Genomic DNA, 12,502 nt, shown 5'->3' on the forward strand with positions numbered 1-12,502 from the left:
TTGCAAAAAAAAAACCACAATTTGATACATTATTTTAAAAGAGCAAGGTTTTACGTCTGCAGGGTGTAAGGATGTAAGGTGTTCACGGTGGTGGTTAGATGGCTATGGGGGGGGGGGGGTGGTGGGGTTGTCATGGAGGTGGTGAAGTTATCATGGTATGGCTGTTGGACAGTAGGGAAGTCTACCTAAAGCTCTGTCTACACTATCAAACTAGTTTGACAAAAAAAAGTGTGATATGCCCAAATATGGTAGTGATATGACATGTCTATATTTCGGCACATCACATTTTTTGGTCACATAAAGTTTGATTGTGTCGATAGAGCTTAACCTAACATGTCAGTGTTACAAATATATAGTTCCAGGCAGTTCTCTATTTCATAGCTAATGTAATAAAAGAAATTACAAATTTATAAACATGATTCTGCTAATAACTATGAAATCCATTAAAAAATGAATTTTTTTCTTTTTTCTTTCTATCCATTCTTGTGTCCTAATTTCCATTTTAATTTTTTTTATTATAAGTATAATGGGGCCATATAAGTTTTATTCTTCTGCATTTTGTATTCTATTCACTTTCTTTTAATACATTTTATTTTAATAGAGTTATACATGTGGCATATTTATAATAGGAAATAATGCTCCCTTTCAAAATCAACCTGTAAGATATTCATAGCTTTTGTCACATTCAATATATTGAGTGATCTTAGACACTAACTTTAAATTTATTCTTTTTAAGATTTAAGTCTCTATTGATGAAATACTTTTAGCTTTCAGTCAAACAAAGTCTCTCTGCCTGCTTCGTGCATTTCATAATCTTTCTACCTATTTTAATTTACATAGCATATAAATATTTTGAATATATGAGATGTATTTAAAATTATTACCTTGTTTATGTAATGTCTATGTAATAGGCTGTGAAATTCAGTGAATATCACCCAATATGAGGTGAACACTTGGTTAAGATTAAGATTGAAGTTTGAATCTCACAACCAAAGAGGGTTAATTTGAGGTTACCCTACTAAAAATGAGCTTGAATCTTGCATACTAAAAGAGCCTTACTTTGAGGTTAAGATTTAAACCACACTAAAAACTCTCCCGTCATATTTGAGTGGAGCTTGAATGTCAAACCCAAGGAGTATTACTTTGAGGTTAGGATTTAAGCCCCACTAAAAACTCTCCCGTCATATTTGAGTGGAGCTTGAATGTCAAACCCAAGGAGTATTACTTTGAGGTTAGGATTTAAGTCCAACTAAAAACTCTCCCATCATATTTGAGTGGTGCTTGAATCTCACACTCAAATAGCTTTACTTTGAGTTTAAGATTTAAACCACACAAAAAACTCTCCCTTCAAATTTGAGTGGAGCTTGAATCTTGCATACCCAAAGAGTGTTACTTTGAGATTAAGATTTAAGCCCCACTAAAAACTCTCTCATCATAATTGAGAAGAAATTGAATGTCAAACCCAAGAGTATTACTTTGAGGTTAAGATTTAAACCACACTAAAAACTCTCCTGTCATATTTGAGTAGAGCTTGAATCTTGCAAGCCCCACTAAATACTAGTAGACATGACAAATAAGTTAAAAAGGTGTAACTACTGTAATGTATGTATGTAAATAGAAGAGAAATGGGTTGAGTTGAATGTATGTCTGAGGTAAAAAAAAGGTTATGTATCATATTGTCAACAAATGAACTGTTTAGCTATAGTTATTATAAGTAATTAGTCGGGGTTGATACCTGCTAAACCATATATCTACAGTGATGTCAAAGTTCATCGTAAATGTCTTGACAACGAAGAATAATAGCAAGATGTTGATAATTAACTAGTCCATCTTCTTTGAAGATTTTTCTCATTTTTCTCATTTTTTGTGTTTTTCAAGTAAACCGTAAAGATGGAAAGACGTGGGATATATCCGGTGTTATCAATCAAGAATTGAATCCGCTACTCCATCTCGTTTCAATTTCCTTGACTTATTCACTTTTTATCTGTGATTTTCAGGAGCTTGTTGGCGGAAACCAGGAGCAGCGAAACTGGAAAGGAATCATCATCTCCCTTCTTGTCATCATTCTTATTTGTACGATAATCATCGTATGCATCCTTATCGTTACACCAGGTCAGTAAAATACCCTAGATTAAATACCCTGGATTAAAAAGTGAGACATAATACACTATAGGCCCTACTGTAGTCATTTTAGTAAAATACATATGTAAAATATTACTAATTTAACAGCGAAACTAATAAGTGATTTCAGCATATAATATGTATATTGAACAAAAAAAAATAAATATATACTATATGTCAAATTTAGGAACAATATATTTTGATATTTAATATCATAATATTTAAAAACAATATTTTTTACTCATGTTATGTTTAATACTAACACATTTTGTTTGTTTGAGTGACAGTACAACACTCTTCAAGATGGCATGTTATGACATGGAGAAATAAGTTGTTATTTTTCCATGGTATTAACAATAAATTAACCAAATCTCAATTTGTATCAACAACACTTTTACAAGTTTAATTAAATTGATCTTTTACTTACAGTTACTATATCTTCCTCTAATCTATTGATGGTCAAACCATTGCTTAATAGTCTAGAATGGATTAGTGTTAACGAAGCTGTTGAATAATGTTTTTGTCGTTAAATTTTTCATACAGTACACTTGGAATATTTTTCCAGCCATTGAATGATATAGTGTGTGTTTGTTGTTGTTGTTGAATTGAAAGCAGTTATGATGATGTCAAAATCTTTTTATAATTATTTAATTTTTTTGAAAATGTTTTCAACTGGTTTTATATTAACTATCTGTATATAATTCTTTACGTTAAACCATTCATGAATACGTACATGTGCTAAGTTTCGACTTGTCAACAAATCTTCATCTGGCAATTACTAGATGATCGCAGACCAAGGTTACTAATAGGGGACGCTGCTCTACAACTATCAACATCTTTTTTGTTGTGTTTTTTTTTTTTTGCTGATATATGGTGTCATCAACCATCTACTAAGAGCAGAAAGATGAATCTATCATTTTTTTTTTCTATAGAAAATGATTAACCATACATTTTGATATGAAGATATTTTCAAGTGGCTACTGGGTGATTTAGAGTAGTTTGTGGCACACCTTAAAATGTAACCAACTCACTAAAAATGGAATATTAATTTTACATTACCAGTTATTCCACCATGGTTATTTAAATAATAATAATAATTTATTTAGAAGCTACACTTTTAAAACAGTGGCACACTTCTTGAATGAAGGTGCGTCCAGAGTAAGTAAAATAAAAGTTAAAGACAAACAAAAATGTTTAAACAATTAGGCCTATTTACAAGGAAACTATATTATGTACAAAATATAAAAAATAACAAAAGTAATCAAAAATTACTCATGAACTGATCGTTAACAAAAATTAATTTGTTTTCTTCCTAAAATAGACCTACAAAATTATTCATTGTCTATTGCCGTGTGAGAAAAGTAAAAGAAGCGAGAAATTAATGTTACATTAATGTTAAGTGTACTATAATAGGCTTCAATGATTCTGGTACTTATAGAATATTTATCTATTCAAAACCTGCCATTTATTCAAACCAGATCATTTTCAAATCTTTTCATTCAAAAATTTCTTAGAAAATCTTTATCATTGAACTGAATGTGTTCTTAAATACTATGAATATTTTTTTCATTGAATATTAATTCTGTATTCATTAAACTTGTCAGTATTCATTTGTGCTGCAATGCATTTATAGTTTAAATTCACATTTTATGAATTATGCAAAATATTTCTTTTGAAAATTACAAACAGTATTTCCTGTTTAAGCTCTGTCTACACTATCAAACTAGTTTGACAAAACAAGTGTGGTGTGCCCAAATATGGTAGTGATATGCTTAAATATGGTGGTGATATATCATCATGTCCATATATGGGCACATCACATTTTTTGTCACATAAAGTTTGATAGTGTAGACAGGGCTTTATTCATAAAAGCTTGGTTTTTGTTAACATTACTAAAAGCAAAGCTGAGTGTCCTTTTTGTAAACATAGCCGAATCAAATTCTTAATTAAATTTAATTTTTGCATCTAATCTTAAGCCAGGATGATTTATGAAGCCTTTTGTTTGTGGTCAATATTTGCAGTGACTTTGGCAAACAGATTTCAATTAGAAGATGACACCAAATTGTCATCTCACTACTATTTTTGCCTTCCTGATATTTATCTTGTATATTAAGTGTGAAAATATAGAGCATCTGTGTAATTAAGGTTTGAGCCGACTTTCCCCAGTAATTAATTTATTTATTTTTGGTTAAATATTCCATTTTTTAAACCACAATTCAGACTTTAATGCAAAATCAAACTTTAAAATTATTTCGCAATTTTGTATTTCATTAAATGCTTTTTTCTCACGATTATAAAATTTATTAGTAATTATAATATTTAATAATGTTTATCAATATGCAATCATAAACACATTTAAGTAGGAGCCAGTGAAAGAAATTATTACTTTTCTATCTAAAAATTGAAAGCGTGTGAAATTAACCGGTGGAAATGTGCCGGAGATCACATAAAAAATATTTTTTTCCAATTTCAATTGTAGTTTAATATCGTCCCATGATAAACAAAGTTAGTCTCCGCGGTAGAAGAGAATTAGAACATTATTATCAATAATCCAAAGTTTAAATTCTTCTGGCTTTTTTTTTTTTACAGAAGATCTTTTTTATTATAGCAATATATTTTTTTTTGCTCAACGAAAAACCATTCAAGTTTTGGTTAAATTATTATTGAGTCTTAGAATTACAGAGTTTTTTGGGGGTTAACAACAGAAAATAAATTTAAATGTTAATTTGCATTGGCAGATCCAGCATTATAGATTAGGGGTGGCTAAATATCTCATAAATGATTAAAAAAAAAGATCCATCGGTTTGCAGAAAAACAAAAATAGTAATAATTTTATTTTAAAATGACATGGCTGTTAAATTTTAGCGGGCGTCTAAATCTGTGCCTGGTTAAGATGCTGGACTACCAAGGGTGTCATGGGTGTGGATCCTTTTTGTTTTTATTTATTTCTTGTTTATCATGGGTTAACAACTTAGTTGAAACCAACTGTTATCCTTTTGTGCCCAGGCTATTGCACATGGATCCACTTCCAACTGACGACTCAGAAAAGCTCTGAATTTTTGACTTAGAGCATTTATTATAGACTTTCATTTTTTCACTTTTAAATATAATTTTTATATTAATATTTACTTTATCTTATTTACAGCAACCTTTGTGAATAATTCACAAATGTTTCTGACAATTGGTTTCTGAATATCACATTAGAATGAATGTAATTTAGTTGTCCCGACAAAGCAGACAGTGTATCTACTAAGCAGCGCACTGGGTGTGCTCATCACAAATTGTGTTTTTGCTACATTAATTTTGTTCAATAATCATTATAAACTTAGTAAATCAATTGATATATATCTTTTGATTACATGAAATAATGAGTTGTAGCTTTGTGGTTTGGATGATCAGCTACCGATTCCTGGGTCCTGGCTTCAAATCCTGTCAGGTATCAAGACATATTTAACTCCATTCCCAAAGACTTTGTGTACCGCATTTTGTGTGTGTTTGTCCCAGAGAAACAGATTGTCACATTTCTTAAGGACAGTAACATTCATACTCGTGGCAATTCTTGGGCTGTGACGTGTGATTTTGTTTTCTCATGATGACCTGGTGTAAACAAACAGCATTTTCTTAGCAATGTATGTTTGCATGTAAATCATATCATTCACATGAATCTGCAATAAAAAATGTCACTCGTCGCGTAGTTGCTTTCTGGCAATCTTACCTATGCAAGGTTCCATGTCACAGTACTAACTGGCTGAATTATCATTCGTAAACAATTTTATTTTCTTTCAGCTTTTTGTTGTTCATAACAGTTTTTGTTTTTATTTAATTGTCTTTTCATTTTCCTCTTACATGATATTTTATACTGATAATGTTATCATCGCTACTTGGTGTAAGTACAACAACGATGTTATTTTACATTTTATTTTAGGATTTTTGGTAACATTTTGTGTTTGTAGGTGACACAAAAAGAAATAATGTTACAGATTTTAGAGCTTTTTTCATGTTGTTTTGTCTTTCTCATTTCCTGTTATCATATCATCAAACCATCGTCATGATCGTTAATGTTAGCCGCTTGGTGGCGCATGTCAACGCATCCCTTCACTCATTGCATCCTTCGAATCATTTACGAGTAGAGCAGTAGATTAGAATGTTTGTTGCTGTTTATGTAATTTACAAAAGTTTATGAAATAATTGAGATTTTATCACACATGTGACCAAAACTGAAATATTTGAGTTTATTCAAATAAATGAGTTGTAAAAATCACTATTTATTCAGTTTTATTTTTTCACTTTTTGAATTATTTTTACTATTTTTATTTATTTGGTTAATTTCACTTCTAAATTAAATTCAAATTTTTATTTAAATGTACCATTTTTCTACTCTTATTTTCTCAATTATTATTTACTTTTATACTATTTTTCTCATTTAGTTTGCTTCATTCATTATTCTCTTATAACTTCATTCCATTGCAGTGCTATACTAATTTACTTTCGTTATATTTTGTGAAGTTTTATTTTTAGTTTTTAAAACATTCTTACATGTTTTAACCACCAGCAAGTAGTCTTCTCCCAGAGTGTGTTATAGTTAATATTTATATATAATATGTATAATGAAAAAACCGTATAATTCTCACATTATTTACCTAAAAACTCAATTTTGCTATTATTTGTTCCGAAATCAAATCCGTTAAACCTAAACTTTATGTAATTTAATTTTTCTACGTCAATTTAATAATGAATAACGACCTGATACTTAATATATTCAAACTCAATTCTAAGATAAGTATTACCTTAAAATTTGATGCAAAATTGATAGAGTGAAAGCGGCCAACGAACAAGCTAACGTGCGGCATTAATCCAACATGAAGATCAGTGACCCAGTTTCGTGAATATTGATAAATTTATTTGACATTAGATATTAAAGCATCATATTTGGAATCCCTGGATCAATACATTATTTGACAACATTGTTAAACATATCAGATGTCTACTTGAGTAAAGTTAATGATACCAGCTGTATACAGTATATTTGAAATTTATCTTCTTACTACGATAACTATTAATCGGGTTATTGGTTTTGAGAATAAAATGTTACCGTTCAATAGTGCGTACTATTGCATGCCATGTGACCCACTATCATCCAATCAGCTGTATACAGTATATTTGAAATTTATCTTCTTACTTTGATCACTATTAATCGGGTTATTGGTTTTGAGAGTAAACGTTAATACCCGAAAATTTTGTTCTAAAAACTTGTTAAGACTGTCGGTGAATCAATCATTCAATCTTTTATTTCGGAATCTCTGGTCCATAGAAAGTAAAATTACATTTAAAGTAATTAAAAATAAACAAGACTGTACTAATTACTACTACTCATCTCAGGATGGCATTCCACCTGGAGAGTATCTTTGACTTATATAAGACGTTGCCTATAACCATTCAGACTAAAACATTTTCAATTGAATTGAGTCTACACATCAGGCAAATGCATATAATTATAGATACAATAATTGTACATTATTGTATTTGTTTTATTATTATAACATTTTAAATGTTTACTTTCAAATAACCTCATTTAGTTAACAAATAGTATTATTTATATTTGTAGCAGTTTTTAACCATTTTTACCCTGCAGAGCACTGCCACACTTCCTTTGTATTTATTACACCAGTGTTTCTCCTCCCATTTTATGCAAATGTTAAATCGTTTAACTATTTTTCTGACAGATGTTACATTGATGTGTGATCTCACATTTTTGTTTTCATTTATTAATAAGCGTTTTTAAGCAGGTGGTTGAGTAAAGGTTTGCAATTCAGAATGTAACAATTGTTGCTCTATAATAATAACATAGTAAGAAAGTCAATATACCATGTATACATATGTTCCTTGTGTTGTGTAACATTCTTGATATTATATTGTCTTTTAATGTCATTGAAGGTTGTTGATTAGAATAAAAAATATTTACTTATTTAAGAATTAAATATTAAAGATGTATTGTCCCCCAAAAACATGAAAAAAAGAAGATTAATAAAATCAGACTGACCATTTTGCAGTTTTAATAAAGGTATTCTTTCCATAAAAAAAAATGTTTTCTCATATAAAATCACAAAATAAATGGTCAAATTCAACCAAAACCCCATTGGTTCGCAGCCAATTTGACTATTTTTTGTTTTATTACAGTTTTTTCATGTAAAATAAATGTTTTTTTCAATTCAATTTTTGTGAATGCAAAATGCAAAAGTGAATACCTATTAGGTGACATTAAAATTGTATATTCAACAAAAAAATTGTTTAGGTGACAATATATCTTTAAGTAAAAATATCTTCTGCTTTACAATTATAGTATTTTATCAGCATTGATTTCTTTTGAAACTAGATATATAAGATTCAGATTTATTTCATCCTTATGAAAACTAACAACATGCTCAATCTAATAATACAAAAATATTAATAAAATATATATTTTTATTTTAAAGATATTTTACATAATTTAATATTATAGAAGTCCTTAAATTAGACTAGTATCTCAGTCTGCTTCAATTTTAAATAATTCAAACTTAAACATTTTTTGGGTTTTTTATGTTAACAATTGCATGATATCTAGTGATAACTACTATCTATTTAACAAATATTTTGATACTTTACTAATATAATTATTATTTTATATATTTTATATTAACACAGACAATCTACTGAAAAAAACTTTTACATTCAAAATTGATAGTAATAAAAAAATTTAATTTATGAATAGTTTAAATTGTAGAATATTTCCCTGGGTTCGAACCCCATGATCACAAATGTCCAAAAACAGAATTAGTCGATGCTGCAGCAATTATTAATGATCAGACCAGACCTTCAAATTAATTGGAAATGAAAATAAACAAGTTTAATAATTCTTTCCATTATATCAACCCTTGTTAAAAGATTAGATCTAATAATGAGATTACGGCAAGGTTACGTGTAAATAATTGATATTTAATGAACTTTTAATTAGGCCTAGTAGCTGTTATAACTATTTCTGGTTTGCTCATAATCAAATGATCAAGATGTGAAAAAGCAACAACAAAAATAGACATAGGACTTTTTGAAACAAAATATATTTTAGTAATGTTAGATAGTAAAACCAATTTTTATTTACCAAAACAGGTAATTTTTTACTCTAGGTTTTTAGTATTACAAGCATTTCCCTCTTTATTATATTTCAATTCAATTCAAGAAACATTTATTGACCAAAAATATTATATCATAACATTAACAATGGTTGGCATATAATATATATAGTCGAGAGGCTACAAAAGGCCCGATGGGCCTGTCGCTGTAGTCCCTCTTTACATTATACAAATAATAATAATAAATGGTTTTATTTAGTCATATTTAAAATGCTGGCCTGTAGCAATTCTAATGATAGATGTGGTTGAAATAAATATAAATTTATAAATTTAAAGCAAATAGTATAAGTCCAAGTGTTTAATCATGTTCTTAATCTTTTCTTCTTTGTTATCTTATTAAAAACTTTGTCCACACAATTATTGACCAATTGTTCACTATACCAAAAAGAAATATTTTAAATCTTGCTCCTCTTCTACACCCTGTACTATATTTGCAATGATTTTGAAAATGAATTTTAAAAAAATGTATATGAATTCCAATTAATAGAGTGATTTAAATGTAACACTTTATAGATCATCTAGAAAACTCAAATCTAGCTTTATAGCTATTATTCGTTCTATTCTTAAACTTCTGTCTACACTATCAAACTAGTTTGACAAAAAAGTGTGACATGCCCAAATATGGTAGTGATATACCTAATTATGGTAGTGATATGACATCATCATGTCCATGGGCACATCAAATGTTTTTGTCAAATAACTTTGATAGTGTAGACAGAGCTTTAGCATGTGATAAGGTAATCTTCTTCTATTTTCTAGGATTATAGTTATCATCCTATTATCATTGTATTGTTTCCCAGTCATTATTACCCATATTATTTCATCTGCACGTACCCCATTCATTTTAATGTGTAGTTTAGAATCCAAAAACCAAATTGTAATCTTCCTATTTATAATTCAAATCATTTTTTGAAATTTTAGAAATTACTCAAAGCATGTCAAGTAGTTGTATAATAGACTAGCTATAAATATAGAGAACGAACATTATAATATCTTACAACAATATTATAATATTTTAATTTTATTTAATTTATTTTTAATAAATTTATCACCATACAACTAGTATGGATTTTGTATTCTAAATTTCTTGTATACTTACTCCAGGTTTAAAATTACTGATCAATTCTAAACATTTTAATAATGTTTTGGTTAATGAAAAACAATATTAAAATATTCACCAATAAATTTGTTTTATTTAAATGGTTATATTTTACATTTTCATTGTTACTAAATGTTAATGTAATTTGCAACTGTTATTTATTCCAAAATGACAAAGTTGTATATTTGGAAAACTATTAATTTTAATAACAAATGAATGTTCGTTCTTACATAGAAAATATTTTTTTTTTGTAACTAATGAATTAACCTATTACTTTATTCCTACAGCATGGACATACTTAAATTTCATAAAATATTTATTCAATTTTTCATAAAATATTTTAATAGACAGAGAGGTAAACAAACAATTGTAATTGCTTTAATTGGCAATAACTTTTGATATTTACATTTTTTGAATGGTGGTAAATTCACAATTTTTATTTCAAATTTAAATAATAATAATTTTGATATTTTATCATAATTGCTAAGTTTACAATCAAATAAAACAAAGGGTTATTGTATTCTTATTATTATAATTATGAAAATAAAAGTAAAATATATATAAAATGAAATAAAATGGGTTGTCCCCATGAAAGAGAAAAAAAAAGTATGAAAATATTAGCGTTATTTTATAAAATTAAAAAGGATATTGTAATAAACTTTAATTAACAAAACAACCAATTATTTAACCAAATACTAAGATAATATTTTATGTTCTATGGTATAAAGAAATGGATTAAATAAATTGTATTGAGGTGTATTATCAGTTTTAAAAGGTAAAAAGACCATTTAAAAATATTTAAATGTTAAAAACATGGTATATTTATATCTACTATAGTTAAAATCGTGAAACACTAGAGCTGTTTGTGTGAAGTTCAGCAACATCGATACCACAAATGTAAATGTTACAACAATTGTGTATTTATTTTAAGATTTTTTCCATTTTTTTTTTCACAGGCGGTTTAGAGGAAACCTTTTATGAAAGTTACACCTTTAATGAGATTTTTAAAAATGACAGCTTTAAAATTAGAAAATTGGAGTTGTCCTGGATACAAGCAAAAGGTTATGGTAAGGGTACAATATTGACATTTATTTGTAAAACTATTTTTAAAACATTCATAAATCTTTAAAAAAGTAAATTTATCTGTGATCTTTGATTCAAATTATTAACTATAGCGATTTGGTTCATTCATTGGTAAATTGCTATTGTATGAATTAATTATTATTCAAAATCAAGAAACATGTTTATAAGATTATATTACTAATTAAACTAGCTCATTAGTCTCTGAGCTTTCAACATCGTTAAAGTGATATTAATTTATTAAAAATCAAGTTTTTCTCTTATTACCTTTTTGTTTTTTTTAGTACAAATTTTTAAATCATTTTTATCTGATTACATATACTATTTTAAATATTAAATGATTATTTATTTAAATTCTACAGAGGATTCCTTTCTTTATCAAGATGACAATGGTAACATAATGTTAGCTAATGGCAGCTCATATCCAGGCCATCAAGTCATGGACAACAGTAAAACACTGGTATGATACACGATATTATTAAGAGACATTTTTCTTTTTTTGTTGATCCAAAATTGGTACTTACAACGATGTTTCGCAAATATTCAGTTTGCTTTCTCAGGTAGACTGTTGATCTCGGTTACAGTCCGGTCAATACGTCACCTCAATGTTTTTGAGGGCGCTGTGTTTTTCTTCTGCAACATTATCACGGAATAATACCTATCATATATTAGGGAGTTTTCGTTTTACGAAGACCAATGATCAACCTATGTCATGTCAATTGTCTGGACCTAGAAACCATCAAACCTGTGTCAAGGTGGGGAGCGAGGACACACATCCCAATATTCCTGCATACGCACAATAAACAAACATGCACATAGTTTGATCGTCAGTCTTGGAAAATTAAAAGCTCACTATTTTCAGCACAACAAAAGTTAACCGTTTCCTCTTCTTGAATAGTGTGTTCAATAATAATGTTTTTATTGTATATTTATACAATTTTTACATGGAAGTTAGTTTACATGGGAATCAGTTCACTGGGACCGAGATGTGGGGGCCAAGTTGGTTTAGGACTAAAGCTCTGTCTACTCTATCAAA

At 28.3% G+C, this 12,502-nt stretch overlaps 1 protein-coding gene across 1 annotated transcript in view; it reads left to right on the plus strand.

Annotated features, from left to right (window-relative positions):
• Nucleotides 1-12,502, plus strand: part of LOC144849624 (dipeptidyl peptidase 4-like) — a 53,212-nt gene that overhangs the window by 29,547 nt on the left and 11,163 nt on the right. Inside the window, exons 2-4 of the mRNA XM_078706597.1 lie at nt 1,998-2,112; nt 11,343-11,453; nt 11,829-11,926. Coding sequence (XP_078562723.1) covers nt 1,998-2,112; nt 11,343-11,453; nt 11,829-11,926 — 324 coding nt within the window. The remainder of the gene's footprint in view (nt 1-1,997; nt 2,113-11,342; nt 11,454-11,828; nt 11,927-12,502) is intronic.

Source organism: Antedon bifida, chromosome 1, assembly GCF_963402885.1.
Source record: "Antedon bifida chromosome 1, ecAntBifi1.1, whole genome shotgun sequence".
NCBI lineage: Eukaryota > Metazoa > Echinodermata > Crinoidea > Comatulida > Antedonidae > Antedon > Antedon bifida.